We start from the raw sequence: 22124 nt of genomic DNA, 5'->3' as shown, positions 1-22124 counted from the left end.
ACCCATGTTGCAAATGAAAAGATCTCATTCTTTTTTATTGCTGAGTAATAGTGCATTGTACATATATACCACATTTTCTTTATCCATTCATCTATGTATGAACACTTAGGTTGCTTCCTTATTTTGACTACTGTAAATAATAAATAATCAATAAACATAGGAGTCCATATATCTTTTCAAATTAGTGTTTTGTTTGTAGGTTCTATACCCAGCGTGAAGCCCAATGTGGGGCTCGAACTCATGACTCTTGATATCAAGACCTGAGCTGAGATCAGAAGTTGGATGCTTAACCAACTGAGTCACGCAGGTGCCCCATAAGTTAATGTTTTCTGATTTCTTTGGATTAAATACCCAGTAATGGAATTACTGGATCATATGCCATTTCTATTTTTAATTTTCTCAGGAACCTCCCTTACTGTTTTCTACTGTGACTACACCATTCTGCATCCCCACCAATAGCACACGAGGGATTCTTTCTCCTGTCCTCACCAACACTTGTTATTTCTTGTCTTTTTCATTTTAGCCATTCCGACAGGTATGAGGTAATATTTCATTGTGGTCTGCTCAGGTCCTCTGCTCATTTTTTAATCAGGTTATTTTTTTGATAGTTTTTGAAAGTGCAAGTTCTTTATATATTTTGGGTATACAAACCAAACCCCTTATCAGATGTATGATTCAAATATCTTCTCACATTCAGTAGATTGCCTTTTCATTTCATTGATGGTTTTCTTCACTGAACAAAAGCTTCTTAGTTTGGTGTAATCGTATTCATTTTAGCTTTTATTGCCCTTGCCTGAGGAGACTAGTCCAAAAAAGATACTGCAAATACTGATGTCAGAGAGCTTACTGCCTATGTTTTCTTCCAGGTGTTTATGGTTTCAGGAGTTACATTCAAATCTTTAATCCATGTTTAGTTTATTTTTGTATATGGTATAAGATGGTCCAGTTTCATTCTTTTGCATGTATCTGTCTGGTTTTTCTAACACCATTTATTGAAGAGACAGTCTTTTCCCCGTTGTATAATCTTGTCTTCTTTGTCATAGATTGACTGTATATGCGTGTGCTTATTTTGGGGCTCTCTGTTCTGTTCCATTGATCTATGTGTCTGTTTTTGTGGCACTCCATACCATTTTGATTACTAGAGCTTTGTAGTATAGTTTGTAGTATAGTTTGAAATCAAGAAGTGTAATACTGTGTTTTTTTAATTCTTTCTCAATATTGGTTTAGCTATTTGGGGTCTTCTGTGGTTCCATACAAATTTTAGGATGCTTTGTTCTAGCTCTGTGAAAAATGCCATTGGTATTTTGATGGGGATTGCACTGAATCTGTAGATTGTTTTTGGTAGTGTGACTTTTTAACAATATTAATCTTCTAATCCATGAGCATGGTATATTTTTATAAGATACAGACTTTTTTTAATTAGTAAAAATTTTTATTGCTGTACTTCCGTCAATTTATTATTTTTTGGACATATCAATTCATTATTATTATTATTCTTTAGTGTGAAAGAAATAGTTTTTTCCAGATGAGGTAAAAATAGCTTGAAACTTTATCTTTACTCTAGTAAATGTAACTGTAAAATAGTTACTTGAAGATAACATTTTTAAATTGTGAATTGTATTCTCTGTTTGAAATGCAGTTGAAAAAATAAATTTTTTTGGTACATAATTTACATATGGTGGTAATGTAAGAGTATAAACAAATCCCTTAGGTAATCAAATGATTCTCATAGTCAGATGGGTAAAGTGTTTTGGAGGAGTTTACACTTGTCCCCTTTTTTATAGGTTTTCTTTTCTCTTTGCTCTGATTGTGTACCTACTGATTGTTTAGTGTGTCTGAAAAATCAGGCTCTTGGAATTTGGCCATTATCATGTAGTTGTTAAGCCTCCACCCCCTCCACTCAATCTCTTAAAACTTTCAGGATTGAGTTTTTTTGTTCTTGCCCCTTTGCTTCTTCCACTAACAACCAGAGTGATCTTTTAAAAATAAAATCAGCCTTACTACTTTCTTTCTTAACTCTTCCATGGGCTCACTCTTATGTTAAGAATAAAATCCAAATTCCTTATTGTAGCCTAACAGAGTCAATGCCCAGTGATTCTCATCCCAGGCAATATATTAGTGTCACCTGGGAGACTAATATTAAAACAAACACAAAACAAATACTGATGCCTAGGCGCCACAGAAATTTTGATGCAGTTAGTCTAATAGGCTATTCCAGTCGATGAAAACCATTACTGTACATTGGATATTTTTTGCATCTCCTTTTAAAAAAAAAATCTTTTATTACCTTGCTCCAGTCACAGTGCTTCCTTACTGTTCCCAGATACTTTGTTTTTATGGGCTATTCCCACTTGCTGTTGCCTTTTTTCTTTGCATAGACACCTTTGGTTTCGAGTTTTATGGTATATATATCATCTCCTCAGAGATACTTTTTTCTCAACGTTCTATTTTTAGTAGCTTCACATTCCTGCCCCTGGCTGTCTGTCACAAAAGCCTGGTTTCCTTCCATCAAGATACTTATCAGACCCTGGAATTAGTGTGATTTGCTTATTTCTCCCACTAGGGTATAAGCCACATGAGGGTAGGATCTTAGTCATTGCTAGAATCTTTAAATCTATTGACACAAAATAGGCAGTATTTCTCAGTGAAAGAACAAAGGGAAACTTCTGTTGTTGCATAGCTGCAGTGGTCAGGAAGCATATTTCATATATTTCACTGACATTTGATTTATTTTTAACAATTACCTCTTAGATTGGCATCTGAAAGACACAGGATACATCTGTGCCATAGTCAAAATTACAATTGCTAATATATTTTATTAATATTCTTTTTTAGGGAAAATCTTTGTGGAGCCATCCACTGTAAAAATTTTCACTTTTTAAAAAAAATTTATGGCCACTTTCTAGTGTATAAGATCAGTTGTATGATTCATGAGGTTGATGATTGATCAAGTTGAGGTCTTCCCTGTCTTCAACCCTTCCAGATTGCCAGTGCAAACCCCAGTGCTCTACCTCAACAGTTTTCAAACTTTTTGGCCTTTGGACCAAAAACATTCACACTCTTAAAAATTATTGAGGACCCCAAAGAGCCTTTTTTTGTGTGGATTATATCTATTAATATTTATCACATTAGAAATATAAACAGTATTAATTCATCTAAGAATAATGGTAATAAACCAGTAATGGTAATAAGGATGTTTTATGAAACATAACTGTCTTTCAAAAACTGAGTGATTTTTGCCAATCTCTGATGCGTGGCAATAGAAGATAGCTGGATTCTTGTACTGGCTTCTGTATACATCTGTTGTGATATTTTGGTTAAAGTACATGAAGAAAAACTGGCCTCACAGATCTTTAGAAAATGGAGGAGTATTTTAATGCCCTTTCAGTTAATTTTAGATATTCTTTGATACCAAGATTCCACAGGTATTAATTTCTTAAATGTTAGTTACAATGTGACATTTGAGACTAAATCATAGTGTATTATTGTATAACTTATTGATCTTACATTTTGAATGTGTCTTTTACCCCTTCATAGTTTTATAACAGAATATATAGGTTATTTGGAAAATACTGGTTTGTTGAGCTTACAAATGACGTATTTCATAATACACTATATAGAAATTATAGTTGTTAATATCACTACCAATCTCATAAGGAGGCTTTTGGGAAGCTTTCAAACTCAAGTTTGCCAAAAATCCTGATTTTTACTAAAACACTCAGATTTTATTTTCACCAAAAAATACTGTCAGTTGTTTTCCTTGAAGTTGACATAATTTTCATTTATATTTATTTTTAAAGTTTTTTTTTGTTTTTTTTTTTTTGTTTTTTTTTAAGTAATCTCTACACCCAATGTGGGACTTGGATTCAACCCTGATATTGGTCACATGCTCTACCAATTGAGCCAACCAGACACTGCAACAGAATTTGTTTTTAAAAATAATTTCTGTAGGATAAAATTTGGAAGGTGTTTGAAATTAAATCATTAAAATGTATCTGATCAGGGGCACCTGGATGGCTCAGTCATTAAGCATCTGCCTTAGGCTCAGGTCATGATCCCAGCATCCTGGGATTGAGCCCTGCATCGGGCTCCCTGCTTGGTGGGAAGCCTACTTCTCCCTCTTCCACTCCCCCTGCTTGTGTTCCCTCTCTCGCTGTGTCTCTCTCTGTCAAATAAATAAATAAAATCTTTAAAAAAAAAATTTTATCTGATGAGATAATGTAGACTGGTCACTGATGCTTTGTATTAATAATGTGCATCTTAGGGCGCCTGGGTGGCTCAGTGGTTAAGCCGCTGCCTTCGGCTCAGGTCATGATCTCAGGGTCCTGGGATCGAGTCCCGCATCGGGCTCTCTGCTCAGCAGGGAGCCTGCTTCCTCCTCTCTCTCTCTGTCTGCCTCTCTGCCTACTTGTGATCTCTCTCTATCAAATAAAATAAATAAAATCTTTAAAAAAAAAAAATAATGTGCATCTTAATATATTTGCTTTTTTTCTTCTATGCTATTTCTAGTGCTGAGTTCTTCATTTCAAATGTGATTTACAGGTCTTTAAAAGTAGCAGCCTAACATTTGGCATATAAAGTATCTCATAAAACTGTCTTTGGGGCACTCCTGTTATCAGGTCACCATCTCAAGGTTATGAGATTGAGCCCTCAGTATGGAGTCTGCTTGTCCCTTTCTCTACTCCTACCCCCAACCCACGTGTGCTCTCCCTTTCTCTCAAATAAATAAATTAAATTTGTAAAAAAAATTTTTTCTTGAAAATTAAGTTGAGGGGCGTCTGGGTGGCCCAGTTATTAAGTGTCTGCTTTCGTCTCAGGTCATGATCCCAAGGTCCTGGGATCAAGCTCCGTATCAGGCTCCCTGCTCAGTGGGGAGCCTACTTCTCCCACTCCCCCTACTTATGTTCCCTCTCTCACTGTCTCTCTCTCTCTCTCTCTGTCAAATAAATAAATAAAATCTTAAAAAATAAAATAAAATTAGGTTAAAAACAGTATAAATGGATGTTGAAAACAGTGTAATAGAAAATGTTAAAATGACTTGCAGGTTTTATTGTGTTTTTTTAATACTGTTTGACTAAATTATAATTTGCATTTTAAGGGCTCACTGTTCCATTTCTTAAGTACTTTTTTTTTTTTTTTTTTTTTTTTTTTTTTTTTTAAAGATTTTATTTATTTGACAGAGATCACAAGTAGGCAGAGAGAGAGGAGGAAGCAGGCTCCCCGCCGAGCAGAGACCCCGATGCGGGGCTTGATCCCAGGACCATGGGATCATGACCTGAGTGAAAGGCAGAGGCTCTAACCCACTGAGCCACCCAGGCACCCTTAAGTACTTTTTGATTCCACAAATTACTAGTGTTTTTTAAAGATTTTATTTATTTATTTGCTAGAGAGAGAGAAAGCATAAGAGGGGTGGGGGGGAGTGTCAGAGGGAGAAGAAGAAGGCTCCCCACTGAGCAGGGAACCCAACTCAGGGCTTGATCCAGAACCCTGGGATCATGACCTGATCCGAAGGCAGAAGGAGCTGCTTAACTGACTAAGCCACTCAGATGCCTCTTAATTCCACAAATTACAAGGACCACTCTATCCTAGGACTGAGAGGGTGAGAGAGAGGGGACACATCCAATAACAAGGTTCTTGTAGAAAGAAAGCACTTCACACTTTTGGAATTGTCAGATTTTTAAAAGCCACCTAATGGAAAATAATTTGTGATACCTGAGCTTTTTGTTCAGGACTGTCACTGATCATCTCTTTGTATTAGGATGATTTTGGATCCAGGAAACAGAAATTCCTAATGAAACAATGTTTTTTACCTAACAAGAATTCCAGAGATAGACCAGGTTTGAGAGTTGGCCAATTCAGTGGCTCAAAAATGTCCTTAGAGACCTAGGTTCTACCACTGTGTTCCCCCAGCTGTGGTATTTGCTTCATTCTTAGGCTAGTAGGAGATGTCTGCGGCAATTTATAGTATTTACATTTAGACATGAGAATGTCCAGAGAAAGGGAAATTGTCTCTTCCTCTGGCTCTCTCAGAATGCTTTGATCTGACTCACTTAAGTCTCATTGCCCAGAATTGGTTATGCTCCTATTTGTAAGACAGTCATTAGCAAGAGAATAGGGTTATTATGGGCCTGATTCCCCCTGAAGTTAGGAGTAGGAATCCTAAGGATTCCTGAGGAGGAGGGAAGTCAGCCTCCTCTTAGGGACAGGGCTTCATGGGGTAGGTAGGTGTCTTTAAAAGTGAGGCGGGGAGATTTGTTAAGACTTGAGGAAAGTAGAAATGTATGCTAAAAGGGAAAAGCAGACTCTTGTGTTTATCCACAAGGCCAGAGTTTCTCAAGCTTTAATATGCATTGCATACAGGGGCACTGGGTAGCTCAGTGGTTTAAGCATCAGACTCAATTTTGGCTCAGGTCAGGATCTAAGGGTTGAGAGATTGAGCACCTCATCTGGCTCTGCACTGAGCAAGGAGCCTGCTTAAGATTCTCTATGTCCCTTGCCCTCTCTTCCGGGGATACAGGTCATTTGGAGAGCCTTTTAAAGCAGATTCTGGTTCATTAAATCTAGAGTAGAAAACCCAAAGAGCCACATTTCTAGTCAATGCAGAAGTGATACCAACCCCGATTCAAGGACCTTAATGTTGAGTTTCAAGACATTAAAAATCTATTTGGTTTCGTTGTAATAAAATGATGTATCCCTCACTATTCCAATCTAATTCATTTTTGAAACTTAATTGGATATGGAAAGCCTAAGTATTATTCCCACCCAAAATCCCTAAACAGTTTCTCCAAATATAAATGAAGTACTGAAACACTGTTTAGCACAGGAACTAAGCTAAATGTAGAAGGAAAATTTATTCATAATACTACAAGATAAGGATCACCGATCTGAATGACCTGATTTTTAAGTACTGCTCAGAGCTTTTAAAGGCACAGGAACAAAGGTGGCATTTTGCCACTTGGTCCATCTGTTACTGGAGTCCTTAATACAACAATCCACAATGGTTTTTTATAATAGTAAAAGATTGTATACACTAATTATAGCTATCAGTTTTTTGCATAAAGCATTTCTTTGTATTACTTCAGTTTTTCAGAGTTGTGATTCATACTCAATTGACCCACTGTTTTTCAGATCCAAGAATAATTTCCTAAGTTTTCTTTGTTTTTCTTATAAAACTGAATTGTTGGACCTGGTGAGGGGGAGATATGTGCATGGCCAAGCTATTCCTTTTCTGCACTTATTTCTCAATATGTTTTATCACTTTCAACATCTGTTCTATGGGCTGTTCTGGCTGAGCAGAACATCTGTTCTATGGGCTGTTCTGGCTGGTTGTGTTTCTTCACAACGTTTTCCACCTAACCTGAAGGAAACAAGAGTAATAATGCACAGCACATCCCACAAATTATGAGCAGGAGATGGGATCCTATCAGAGAACAGCTGAGGTGGGAACACAGTATAATCTGCACCCTCTCAATTTAAACATTGTCACTAGCTTCAATGCAAAGATGCAATGAAATAGTTTTATTGTTTTGAGAAAAAAAAAATTTAGTTATTAAAATATTGGGCCAAAGTTCAGATGGTGAGGGATGCCTATAGAGCCAACAGTGTTAATGTTATTTATTGGTTTAAAATAACATGTTAACAGGTTTATAAATTTGAACTATAAAATATTAAGCCTCTGAAACAATGGTTAATCAAGGAATGTAAAATCAAGTATCCAAATTACAGGCCAGAGAATAGGAAACAGTTTTGAACTTGGTTACTTACACAGTGAGGGGAAGAAAATTCTAGAAGTGGAATCAGAAGACTTTTGGCTTCTGAGTGTTATCCATGTGACCTTAGACAAGCAGTAACTATTCTGTGCCCCAGTTTCTTCATTTGTAGAATGAGGCAGTTGATAGGTTGCTAAGGTATATTCTAAATTCAGGGTTCTGGGGTTCTGTAAGAACTGTTAGAAGGGAAGATTAGTGTAGCCTAGTAGTATTAGATATTTGACTTTATCTGATAGCTGACTTCAAAGTAGATCTTGAAAATTTAGTAGAATTTCTAAATATTTCAGCTTCTTTTATCTCAATAACATGACTGATTTGGGGGACTTCCTGTCCCCACCCCAAGCTTCTCTTTGCTCTATTTATGTTGAAAAGGTGTGGTTGGAATTGGTTCTTTGGCCTTGAGCTGTAAAGCATTGACTAGGCAGGCAGAGAGAATGTTTAAAAATGAAATGGTGGAGTAAACAAGTTTATCTATTGGGTGATGACATGAGTGTGATATTTGCAGAACAATAAATTGACATGACTAGATCTGAAGGTGTGTTTCGGTCTTTGTATAGGTAAAATCAGGTCAATTTAGGAAGAAACGATGGCAAAATAGACACATTTTAGAAATGCTCCTCCTCAAATTTTACCACCTAGGTTCTGTATGAAATAATTAGATACCTCATTAGAGATGTATTCTGAAAAGGAAAAGTAATATAAGAGGCAGAAATATGATTAAGGAAACCCTGATGGGTAAAGAAAGTGGTTAAGCTTACTGCTAACCTGACACCAACGCAGGATGGAGGAAGTGAAGTGCCTTACTTGAGGAAAAGGTCTGGACCTGGTTTTACTCCGTAAAGAAGAGGCTGCCTGTCCTGAGATGGGCTCCTGCCTCATCCTCCCTGGTGGCACATCTTAGCCCTTTATTGACAGGCTGCAGCAAACAGGATTCAGAGAGGGGAGTAGGAAATGTCAGATATTCTCAACTCACCACCAAGTGTTTATCAACTTTTGAGAAAAGCTAGAATCCGCAGAGAGGCACCAGACTCACAGATGAAGAACATAAGCTTGAAACAGAGCTCAGTGATTTTAGAGAGAGGCTGCAAGGACAACACTCTCTTCACTAATAAAACTAAGGCATGATTTGCCTTGTTCTCCTGTCACATTTGCATAGTGGTTTTGCAGGGGCTACACTACAATGACAGCACTCTGCAATGAACAAAGAAGCAGATATGAGCATCCAGTTGGCTTGTTTTAAGCCAGGCATTAATATTGGCAAGACTATTAAACTCTGCCCCTCTCCTCGCTAATTTTTTTCGTTTTTTATAAAAGAATGATCTTAACCTGTCATTGGTTTATTTTCAGATGAATTAATGTCTTCACTTGATATTAGCCAAAGGGCCGAGAAGCGATTGAATTAATGTCTTTAAAGTATTTTTTTAGTTCTAAAATGGTAAATATTGATAAATATAACTCACATGAACATTTTTTGGAGGGTTCTGAGACCAAGAAATTTAAGAACTTCTAGGAGGATAGAATTCAAATTTATCATTTCTGGTGTATTAGAGAAAGAATTAGCATAGTTAATCTTCCTAAAAGGGGAAAAAACAACAAGCATTTTAAAAAAGGAAGATTGGAGAAAGAGTTCAAACAGTATAAGTAGACGGTTTTAACTTACCAGAAGATACCATCAGGGCATCTTTAAGAATTTAAATCAAATCCAAACTAAAAAGACATTTTAAGTAGTATAGGAGGAATGAAAATAAAGAGGAGAAAATGGAACTATCAATCCTAATAGTTTACAAAATAGAATTCAAGATGGGAAAAGCACAAAAGGGACAAAAAGAAGTGTTTTACATTTATAAGCTTACCAAATCTACAAAAATAATTGAACAGCCATTGATTTGAAATTTGTGATAAAAAGTAGATAAGAACTAGATCATGAAATGAGCAAAACCATAATCACTGTGGAAGACTGATTGATAACTAAATTATACCAAAATTAATGGCCTATGTATGGGCTCTATTTTGTCTTTTACACAGTATTTTTTTTTTAAGTGATGCAATGCCAGTTACTATTGCTAAAAATCAAATCACCCCAACACTTGGGGTGTGGAGAGACTCAGAAGCTGGGTGACTTGACAGTGGGGACTGGAGCCCTCTGAGTGCTGGTTTTTTGACATGTCAGGTGTTTAGGGTCAACCAGGGCAGCTGAAAGAGGGCCCACATGCAGCTTTACATGTGTCCTGGCTTCTTCACATATGGCAGCCTCAGTACAGCTGGATTTCTTAACATGGTGCTCAGGGCTCCAAGTACAGTGTTTAGAGAGACAAGGCAAAAACCTCATCACCTTTTATGACCTAGCCTCAGAATGTGACCATGCCAGTCGCATAGCATCATTCCTTCCATATTCTATTAAACAGTTATAAGCCTTCCCAAATTTAAGAGGGAGGGACACATACCCTCCATCCTAATGGGAGGACTGTCAAGTTTATGGACAGGTTTCAAAACCTCTTCAGCCTATGGCCACACGCTGATTTGTATTCCTTCAGACACGAGAACACATTCCCCCTTTCTGAAGAACCCACTCCCCGCCTCGTCTCACCTCGACATCCAGGGTCTAAATCTGGTCCAAGTACAGCTAAACCTCCTCACTCATGGTTCCTCAGTCATAGCTCTTTGAGTATTTGGACAGTCTTCTGCCAGGAGAGATTAGGAAGGAGTAGTAGATAAATTTTCGAGCCACCTAAGTCCTGGTTCTTTTTATATTCTCTCTATAGTTTGACTGAAAATAGATCATTTCCTTTTTTTTTTTTTTTTTTTTTTAACCTATCCCTCTCCTCTTTCATTAGTATGGATAAAGTAAACCATTGGTCCTTTCAGCATCCTTCATGGGATTCTGCTTAGCCAAATCCACCAGTGGCAGGTATTTTCCCCATTTTCCTTGTCGCCACAGCCAACAGTTTTGCTAAAATTCTGCTACTTCATCCTCTACATCGACCATCTCCTCCAGACCCTTCCAGCTCTACTGTCACCTGGTCTCAAAACTAATACCTTGTACTTTAGGGGTTTTTTACAGTAGTACCCTGATTCCTGGTACCGGATTTTGTATTAGTTACTGTTGCTCTGATAACAAAACCCAAAGCTTAGATGCATAAAGCAGCAGCCTAGGATGACTCAGAAGACTAGGATCATAATGCGTGTGCATAGCCCCTTTATGTGGTTTTGATTTCCTCACAAGGTGGCAGCCTCAGTCTAGTCAGACACAGAGGGTGGCTCAGGGCCCCAAGCACAAGTATTCCAGCAAACAAGGTGGGAGGGTGGTGGGGTACTGCATCTCCTCCTTCCCTAGCCTTGAAAGTCACAATTTGGGCTGTATCATTTTGGTCCACACAGTCACAGGCCTGCCCAGATTCAAAGGAAGGGGATAGGAAGAATGTCACAGAATTCCTCATCTGACAAGTTGTTCATAAAGAAGACAAAGAAATCTAGTAAATTTGATCATCATTCCTTGAATTGTGACCCCCCAACTACAAGTATTGGACTTTTTCTTTAAACCTTTAAAAAATAAACCATCGGTGGTTGTTTTGTTTTGTTTTGTTTTGTTTTTTTAATAGGGATCATGAACATGTCTACGATGGATTTTTTTTTTAAGAACATATTAGTAAGGACATAATATAGCATGGAATAAAATTTCTGGTGATAGCATAACATAAATTTTTTTAAATGCTGTGTCTCAGCGTAGATGAAAGTAAAGCTGATACCACTAGTGAGTGATTTGTGTTAGATGACCGACTCAGTAAGTAGATCTAGTGATGATGGGCATGATATCGAAACACTATAGAGAGCTGGAACAAAATTGTTTTGTTAAAATTAGGAAAACAATATTTCTTAAATACGTGAGTTTAAATATATATGTACATATTTATATAAATGTTTGTATTCCTGAAAGTTTATTTAAGTTAAAAAACTTTTTTAGATCTTAATTGAAAAAATAATGAGCCAAGTATTTGAGGTTGCCTCATACTAAAGCATGTAACCACTTTAGAAAAATGTAATCGTGATATCTGGTATCAGTATATAAGTAGTACTCCATGTATACTTTTTCTGTCATGGAAAGTGAGTACTATTTTTTTTAATGAATTAGATTGAACTTCCTTTATTAATTTTTTTTTTTTGCTATTGCCTTATTTTGCTTCTAAAAACTTTTTTTAAATGCCATTAGGAAAATAGCTTTTAATTCCCTTTAAAATTTAATTTTAAAGGCTTTCATATGTGGCTAAATTAATTCAGGAACCTTATTAAATTCTACAAAATGTGCATTTCTTGGAAGCAAGATGATTGAATTATGTACATCGCACCTGCATCTTTCTAAATATGTTCTTCAGGTTTTGCGATTAACTTGGTATGATTTTCAACAAATTACCAACCAGTAATTCTCTCATTTTTCCTTTCAAAAAGCCATTTCTTAAAATCTTTTTCTTTTAAGTTTTTTAAGTTTCTGTAATCTTTGATAGTCTTTGGCTTAAACATAGGGAGGTAGACTTCCAGTTCTTTTGACTTTGTTCAAAAGATTTGACTTTTCTGCACAGTCCCTTTTTAAAATTGGGGTTCAATTTTTAAGGGGAAGCATTCTTCCCCTTCAAGCCCTCTGCTTTTAACAGTGTAAAATGCTAAGCAAGTAAAAGAATTAAAGGTACTGAATTGCAAACTAATAATAGTTACTTCTTAAAAAAAAAATACTGTTAACAAATGTTCCAGTCAGTTAATTTGATAGGCTATACTCCTTTTTAGTACAGAGTTAAGCTGAAACATTCAGCAAGTTTGATATTTTTAGAAACTTTGAACAAACATTTGGTAATTGTGATTTACTGAAAATTGTTACAGAAATTTAAAAATTAAGCATGTTAATAAAATTTCATTTGCTAACAATAGTATGCAAAATATTTTTTATATAATGTATTTATTTTGGTTTATGTTTAATTAGGAATAAAATGTTTGACTTTTACTGTAGCTGTATTTGTTTCAATGTTAATATTAAAAACCACAAAGTATTTTCAGATTAATTTGAAAGTTTCAGCATAAGCTGGATTTTTTTTTGCCAGTTTTTAACCCTTGTTTCCATCAGTCATTGCTGAGAACATTTTATATTTTAAGTATGCCCTCCAATTAACAAAAACAGTCCAAGTTGGAAGTATTGGTGTGTTGATGCACTTAACCAGAGGTTTCTAACCTCCCCAACTACTGAGCTGCCTTAAGGAAACATAAAATTACTTGGACATGACAAGGGCATTTTCTATAAATTATACCTGCCATAGAACTCATAACATTTACATTTCTTAATAAAATATTTTCACCATTCAGCATGTAACTTTTATTCCCAAAGAATCCAACAAAACTTAAAATTCTATGCTGCCTCTGAATTTCTTTCAACATAGTTGTAGTCTGGATGTCATTAACACTATTTCATACATTCCTTTCCATGAATTAATAGTTTCCATTTGTAAGAGTTAAGCATCAGTACACACCACCATGTTGCTATGCTCCTTCAGTCATTTTTCCTTTTCTTGTTCACTTCTTTAGCTTTTCTGCAATTAGATAAAAAAGGACCACAAAAACATCACTTTGATCAGCCTTCTGTAGCACCAAGGAAAAACTACTCTTTCACAAGAGAGGAGGTGAGACAGATTGATAGGGAAAATCAGAGGCTTTTGAAAGAACTGTCAAGACAGGCTGAAAAATCAGGAAGCAAAAGTACGATTCCTAGAAGATCGATTGTTCATCCCCCTAAGTTGTACCATAGTGCCCTCAACAGACAGAGGGAACAGCAAAGGATTGAAAGAGAAAATTTGGTAAGTAACTAAAAATTTTTAGTCATCAAAGAAAATGAATTGTAATGATTTGTAAGGCCAATTTAACAGGAAATGAGATACAGCCACATTTTAATAATGTGAAAGTAAGTATAGATATGTATTGTATAAAATACATAATGAGCTATGAGCTAGAAGGTACAATATGTGTGCTTTTTTTTTTCATCAAGCTGTATTTTAAGGGAACGTTAAATGAAAATACTGAAAGCTCTCTTACTTGGCTAGGTGTGTTAAGTCAGACAGTAGTATAGGAAATGGTATTCCAAGGATCAGATACATGTATCTTCTGTAAAGTGTTCACTCACTAGCCATATCTGTTCCATTGTATTGTATCCTTGTTGGGCTGCTAGTTGAATGTGTGAAAGACATTATTAAAAATTCCAAAGTTAACACTTCGGTGTTCTAAGGTATATGGGGACTGTTGAAAATCTTCCAATAAAAACTATTCTTCATAGCCTGTGATTTTCTTCGTAAAACTATACTCATCATATTTGCTGATGTCTACTGGGCTCTGAACTAAATGTCATTGTTCCAAGTGTCTCCAAATATTAGCTTTTTGAATCCTGCAATAATTTCTTTCTGGTGGGTATTGTTTTCATCCCCTTTTTACTGATAGAATCACTGAGACCAAGGGGGATAAGGTAACTAACCTGGGATATAGAGCGAATGAGTAAAGGGCTGACCAAGATTTTAACCACAGGTATTGTCTTAAACTAAAATTAGACCCTAATAAGCGCACAAATTCAGAGCTAAAATAAATGAGAAAGCTATTATTAAAATGACTGGAACAGTTTGCAGAATCCATCCTCATGATATTTCATCACCAGTACGCCCTATTTCACCATGTGCTTACCTAAATCTGTACCAACTCTTATAAAATGTTTTCTTGCCATCACTAATTTTTTCTTTGCTATCACTAATTTTAAGAGTTGGGGAGCTGAGAGTTATATTTACAGAAAACAGTAAAGTCTTAAACCCTTCAGGAGGCTTACCCTACATGTGGTAATGAGTAGGGACCAGCAAAACAAGTTGAAATGAGCTTTCTGCACGTGACTAGCAGTTTTTCAAGATTCATTCATTCAAGATTCATTCATTCATGATTTTTGAAAATTTGAAATTGTATCATGAACATTTGGGTTTACTCTGGTGCTTATTTCATTTAACAAGTAATTGCGTAGTCCATACTAGTCTACAAATTTTAGGTCATTTTATCCTCATAGCAACCAAATAACGTAGAGACTGTTGTCATGGAGGAGAAAATGAGACACTGAGTGGGACACAGTTACCTTGACTTGCTCAAGGTAACAGAAGCATATGCAGGCTACCAGCTTTGTGGTCACTTTTTTTTAAACAGCTTTTTGAGATAACACACACACCATAACCACTTAAGGTGCATAATTCAGTGGGTTCTGATATATTTAATTTTGTTGATTTGTAGTAAAACACATAGAACGTAAAATTTGCTATTTTAACTGATTGAAGCGGTCAGTTCAGTATTTCCAAAACTTTTTTCATCATCCGAATGGAAACCCTTTACCTATTTATAACTCTCTTTTCCCCTTCCCCCCAAGTAACCTCTAATCTACTTTCTGTTTCTATGAATTTCCCTATTCTAGATTTCATGTAAATGTAGTGATACAATGTTCGTTGTTTTATGTTAGGCTTATTTCACAAAGCATAGTGTTTTCATGGTTCATGTTGTAGTCTGTATCAGAGCTTCATTCCTTTTTCTGGCTGAATAGTATTCCACTTTATGTGTGTACTACATTTTGCATATCCATTCATCTGTACATGGACATTTGGGTGATTCCCACCTTCTGGCTCTTTTGAGTAATTTTGGAGTGAACATTGATATCTGAGTGTCTTTTGTGCCTGCTTTCAGTTCCTTTGAGTGTATACTTAAGACTGAAATTGCCAGATCATATGGTAATTCTGCTTTTTGAGGAATCTGGGTTTACTTTTGAACAGTTGAAACCATTACTATATAGTGGCTATTCTGTATATTAGGATGAACCCTGTTAGCAGCTTCTGTTTACGGCTTCTGTCATCCCTCAGGTCAGTTGTACATTTCAGCTATTTTTTTTTTAAAGATTTTATTTATTTATTTGACAGAGAGAGATCACAAGTAGGCAGAGAGGCAGGCAGAGAGAGAGAGGAGGAAGCAGGCTCCCTGCTGAGCAGAGAGCCCGATGCGGGACTCGATCCCAGGACCCTGAGATCATGACCTGAGCCGAAGGCAGCGGCTTAACCCACTGAGCCACCCAGGCGCCCCACATTTCAGCTATTTTAATACACTGAAGAATTACCACTGTTTTGTTCTTTTTACTTGGCATACTTAGTAGTTTGCCTATGTGAGCAATATTTTTTCCCATTTGACAGTAAGATCTTTGGTATACTTGAAAACAGTAAAAATATAATATGAGCCACATGTATAATTTAAAATTTTCTAGTAGTCACATTGAGAAGGTCAGTCAAAAGAAGCAGGTGAAATTCTGATAAACCATTTTATGTACTGAATAAATTCAAAATGTTATAATATGTAACCAGTGTAAAAAATTAACGATGAGCTATTTTACTTCTTTTTTTCTTTTTTGGGTACCCGGTCTTTGAAATCTTAGTATATTTTACATTTAGAACTCATCTCAATTTGGACTGGCCGTATTTCAAATGCTGTGTTAGCCACATATGGCTAGTGACTTTGGACATTACAGCTCTAAATCAAAAACTAATTCATGCAGAAGTGAAAAAAGTAACTTAAAGCTGAAAAGCAAAATAAACATTTTATTATAAAATATCATTATGTTACTGCAGGGAGAACTCATCTTCACATTTGTGTTTAACTCTTCATTCTCTAAACCAAAATAAAACTTTTCTTGGCTGTTTCTACAGTCATTCTTCATAATGACTGATTAATTTTTCATCTAAATTTATTATAGTTTCTGTTGGAATTATGTTAAATTTATATTTTAATTGGAAAGTATTTGGCACTTTTAAAATACTACCTTCGTGTAGTGTGTCCTTCCATTTATTCACGCCTTCTTCTTTTTAATTTTTTTTTTTCAAAGATTTTATTTATTTATTTGACAAAGAGAGATCACAAGTAGGCAGACAGGCAGGTTGGGGGGCAGTGCTGAGCAGAGAGCCCGATGTGGGGTTCGATCCCAGGACCCTGAGATCATGACCTGAGCCAAAGGCAGAGGCTTAACCCACTGAGCCACCCAGGTGACCCACCTTCTTTTTTAATTCAACCGTTCGTATATTCTACCTTAGTAAAGTTTTGTGGTTTTCTTCAAAACTATATATCTCTATGCTGTTGCGCATGAGATATTTTATTACATTTCTAACTGCTTGCTTTTGTAAACTTTTGATTTTATTTATCTTATAATCAGCCACCCACTAAATCCTTATTTAGGTCCACATTAGCAAAGAAATTGTTCTGTGCTGAGTAGGTAGAAAGGAAGGGCAGAGATACTGTATAAAACTGAGTGTGCTGTGCATTATAGTTAAAAGCATACTGTTAATCTTTCTGGTGAAGTTCACAGTCTTCATTATATGTCTCAAGAGGCAAGTAATTGTCCTCCTCATTCACAAGGGAGATAAATAAAAGGGATAAAAAAGAAAAAGTAATTTTATCCAATAGAGGGTGTGTTTGCTACATAAAGACTCAGAATTTGTTAATTTCCAAAAGGGGGACTCATTTTTTAATACATGAATTTTGAAATATTCTTTTTGAAAAATATTCTTGTTAAAGCATATTTCCTTATGTTCATTTGAATATAATATGAATCCTATTTTCATGAAAGAGCACCAGAATAATCTTAGCAGAAGGCAAGGACAGCAGGTAAGTGAGGGTACTTAGTTTATATTTCACTTTACTATCTAAAAGAAATGAGATTATTTCATTATTTTTTTTTAAAGATTTTGTTTATTTGACAGAGATCACAAGTAGAGAGGCAGACAGAGAGAGAGAGGGAAGCAGGCTCCCTGCTGAGCAGAGAGCTCAATGTGGGACTCGATCCCAGGACCCTGAGATCATGACCTGAGCCGAAGGCAGCGGCTTAACCTACTGAGCCACCCAGGCGCCCTGTTTCATTATTTTAAATATACTGTCAGTTTCCTGAACTGTGAAAAAAGGGTGTGAGGAGTACTTCCCAGATCAGGGAAGGAAGTAAGATTCCTGAAGGAAGGCATAAGGATTAGAGCCTAGAGTTCAAATGGAGCTAGTTTATTAATTTTATTTTTTTACTTTCTGAGAATACATATACATATATACATATATTACATGTATAGGTAATTAGTCAATTTTAAAGAAATTAAAATATATAGGCAATAAAGTAGAACACAGTCTTTCCACTCAGAAGTTCCTCTGTTAAAATATATATATTTTTAAAGATTTTAATTATTTGAGAGAGAACAAGCCGTGGGGAGGGACAGAGAGGGGTAGAGAGAGAAGCAGACTCCCCGCTGAGTGGGAAGCCTGATGTGGCTCCATCCCAGGACACAGAGGTCATGATCTGAGCTGAAGGCAGACGCTTAACCCAACGGAGCCACCCAGGTGCTCCCAAAATATTTTTAAAGTAAAAGTGATGCCCCTCCCCCATGCTCTTGGACATATGCATGCTCCCACAAGCTCGCACTCTGTCTCAAATAAATAAATTCTTTCTTTAAAAAAAATGAATTAAGGGGAGAGTGATAATGTTGTCACAAAAATGAAGATTTATAGTAAGTCATCTCTAGTGTAAGGATTCAAGTGTGAATGTTGAATAATCAGTACCTTTGCTCTAGGATCAGTCTGGGTTTCCTTCTTCTCTGGTTATTGTCTGTGTCTCCTTTCTTTCTTTCTTTCTTTTTTTTTTTTTAAAGTCCTTTCATAGAAGAAAAGAAGCTGTGATAACTAAGTTTGACTTCAGTTACAGAAAAATAAGAACAGTCCTGGTTTTCCCTGACTGTAGAAGGCTTGTTACCCTTTAATGTCCTTTAAGGTCTTTGTTTTATCACTTCAGAAAGATAAATCACCTCTCCTTTGCTGACAGCTGCAGAAACATTAACGTAATACTCATTTGTTTTAACTTTCTGTTTCCTAAAGAGGTTAGGATTCAGGCTGGATTAGTTTTCTTTTGAAAAAGAATGATACTTCTAAAGAGAAAATAAATATTTGGACAAACTTTTGGGATTCATTGTTAGATTGATTAGAGCAGCAGTTCTAAGATTTTGTGAACCAACAGATTGGTTAAGTAACCAATCTTACCATTTCTCAGTTAATGAAACATAAATTTGCTTAATGTCTGCTATGAGCTGTGTAAGACACCAGAAGGAATATTAAAATATAAAATATTGCCCTGTCATATAATTTATAACGTAGCTAGAAAGGTAATACTCTTTTATGTCAGACAACTAGAAAATACATAAAACAGTATTAATAATAGCATTAATATTTAATAACTCTGTACTGTATGCCAGGTATTGCTGTGAACATTCTATATGCATTATCTCACTGCTTGAAACTGACTCTTGGAGATTATTTCATTGTTAGTATCCATATCAAGTCATGTTGTTGATAATCAGTATCAGAGCCAGGATTTAAATCCAGGCCTTTCTAACTAGATAGCTTACATTTCTGGTCACTAATACAAATGTTAAAATATTTTGAACTGTCATTTTAAAGTTGTACCCAGAAGTTCTAAACTGTTGACTAGATTAAAATGTATCTACTTTTGACTTTAGGGTTTATAATGTAATCACTGCTTTGTATTTTAATAGTCTCCATAAGTGCGAGCTATTTCTGTTTGCTATCCCTTAGCTTTTGCTTAGCTCCTTATATTCCTATGAGACGTACAAACTCAATATGGGATATGTTCCATGTGGTCTGGATAGCATTAATATCTCTCTTATTTCCCAAAGTTTCTGCATATAAACTTGGTAAATACCATTATCAGGACAACGGAATGGGTGTATTCTTTGCCTTATTGTCAAATTATCTCAGAATTGATTTTTTTAAAAATTTTATTTATTTCATTTGACAGAGAGAGCGATCACAAGTAGGCAGAGAGGCAGGCAGAGAGAGAGAAAGGGAAGCAGGCTCCCTGCTGAGCAGAGAGCCCAACGAGGGGCTCGATCCCAGGACCCTGAGATCATGACCTGAGCCGAAGGCAGAGGCTTAACCCACCGAGCCACCCAGGCACCCCTTAGAATTGATTTTGATCATAATTCCTTTATATGTTTTACATCTGATGAATAAGCATTGCAGTTTTCTTAAAATTTAAAAAAAAATACATCTAGCCAAGTAAATTTAGGAAATTAGTCTATCCAAAAAATGAGGCTAATACCAGCAAAAAAATCAAAATTGGTAGTTAGCTGAAAATAACAAGTTTTCTATCCTGTCTCTCCCACCCTCCACAGTTCAGTAGGTAGTTAATAGGGTAATCAGCACAGCAAATGTTGCTCTGCCCAGTAAAATACATTGGCAATGTGATATATAGGAAGTTTCTTAACTCATTTGTAAATGTCTTGTTCATTCAGGCATGCAGTAGTGTTTTCTTCCCAAACTATAAATTACCTTACAGGGCATATATTTTTTATTTTTTTCTTTCTGTCCCTTCCAGTGTCTTGCAGAGCTCAGAGCAATTACAAACTGTATATAGAAAAGGCATAATCTTAGGAGGTTTTGCCCCTAAATTATACAGCTTCTCTGTATGCAGCAAGAGAAGGACAGCATGTTATGATGCGGCAAGACCATAGACCATACATGGAACCGTGTTTAAATCATAACTCTCAGCTCAGCAAAGAAAACCACTCACTCTAGTTGGGTCTGGCTTCCTGAGGGAGAAAGACCTTGAAAGCCTAAAAACTGAGAAAGGCCATTTTATGCAAACAACAACAAAAAACAAAAACAAAACTGGCAGGCTGAGATGTCTCAGTTGGTCCGGTTGCTGTTTCCTGTGCTCTCTACCTCTGCCATTTTTCCCCAGGCTCAGTTCATTTCTGTAAAGCCTTCTCCTTTCTCTGAACGGCTCTTCTCTGGAATATTTTGACTTGTTCTACCTCTGGACTTACTCAGAACACTGATTAGAATATAAGTGTAGGCGGGAGACTGATAAGAACAAACACAAAGTTGAGAAAAAGTTCTGGAGTTGATTGGTGGTCCTGGTTCATAATGACACAAATATACTAAATGCCACTGAACTGTATGCTTTTAAATGGTCAAAATGGTAAATTTTATGTATATTTTGCCATCAAAAAAAAAAAAAAAGAAAAGAAAAACTTAGTTGAGGCAGAGGGAAAAAAACAGATTGTGTGAGAAAACTTGTCCTGTGACTGAACTCAGGAGGCTGGTTTCTTTACTGGGAATCTGAGTGCTGAACAACAACATTCTCTTTTCAAGGAAAGATCACCTTGCTGCAGAGATAGTTTAACTCAGTAGAGAGATCATAAAACAATCATAAATCAATTCCTTGATCCATTTGGTCTGCTTAAATATTCCTTTCTTAACAATGCCTGGCAAAATCAAGCAAAAGAAACTCTCTCCACCTTCTAATATGTGAAGAAAGAAAAATTTGGAATGTAACTCATTAGATGCTGTTACTGAATCATATTAAAATACCACAATATTGAATATTATATAGCCCTTACATTCTAGGGGCGCCTGGGTGGCTCAGTCAGTTAGGTGTCTGCCTTCAGCTCAGATCTTGATCAAGCTCCTTGCTCAGTGGGGACCCTGCTTCTCCCTCTCCCTCTACCTGCAGCTCTGCCTACTTGTGCTCTCTATCTCTCTGTCAAATACATAAATAAATTTTTTTTTTAAGTTTTACACTCTAAAGTAGTTGGTTTTCAGATTTCTTACCAATAAAAATTTTTTTAATTTATTTTTATTTTTTTCCAAATTAAATTTGATGCAGAATCTTTAGTATATAATACAGGCAACGTGGAAAGCATAGAGGGGCTGGTAGAAGCTAGGAGTGGGGGACCTGAGAGCCCTGCCGACTTGGCCTCTCTTCAGTGCCGAATGTTGAGGCCCAGCTGGAAAGTGAACAGGTTAAAAGCCAGGGCTCAAGAATCATAAACAGAATTTATAGTAGTCTGGATAGATTTATGGTAATTTCTAGGGTTGAACACACTGGGTTTTTTACTCCCATTATGTCCATTCTGTGGTTCAGTGTATTTCAGCTTATAGCACCTTTCCTAAGACCGTAAGGCGATGTAAAAGAGAGATGTACCTGTGGTCAGGTGTTAAAATCACAGTGGTTTTACAGGATAGGCGGACCCTTGGATTTTTCTGAAAGTATATATTTTCCATATAGTATCTCAAAAATGATTTAAAATCTTTATTTCATAACTATCAGGTTCTATCCAGTATTTTTCTATTTAACACTAATTTGAAGGAGTATCTGTACCCCTATGTTTATCACATGATAGCCCGACTACAGAAGCAGCCCAAGTGTCCACTGATAGATTAATGGACAAAAAGATGTCATTATACAATGGAATATTATTCAGCCATTAAAAG

The 22124-nt window shown here is 36.1% G+C and overlaps 1 protein-coding gene across 3 annotated transcripts in view; it reads left to right on the top strand.

The window, feature by feature from the left end:
• CFAP97 (cilia and flagella associated protein 97) overlaps positions 1-22124 on the top strand; it is a 38210-nt gene that overhangs the window by 11206 nt on the left and 4880 nt on the right. For all 3 annotated transcript variants that reach the window (XM_004757735.3, XM_004757738.3, XM_004757737.3), the window contains exon 3: positions 13335-13603. In XM_004757735.3, coding sequence (XP_004757792.1) covers positions 13335-13603 — 269 coding nt within the window. The remainder of the gene's footprint in view (positions 1-13334; positions 13604-22124) is intronic.

This window comes from Mustela putorius, unplaced genomic scaffold, assembly GCF_011764305.1.
Source record: "Mustela putorius furo isolate JIRA1106 unplaced genomic scaffold, ASM1176430v1.1 tig00003932_pilon_pilon_pilon:0A:0A, whole genome shotgun sequence".
Taxonomy (NCBI): domain Eukaryota; kingdom Metazoa; phylum Chordata; class Mammalia; order Carnivora; family Mustelidae; genus Mustela; species Mustela putorius.
The sequence above is the reverse complement of the archived record's forward strand: the minus strand, read 5'-3'. Positions and strand labels throughout refer to the sequence as shown.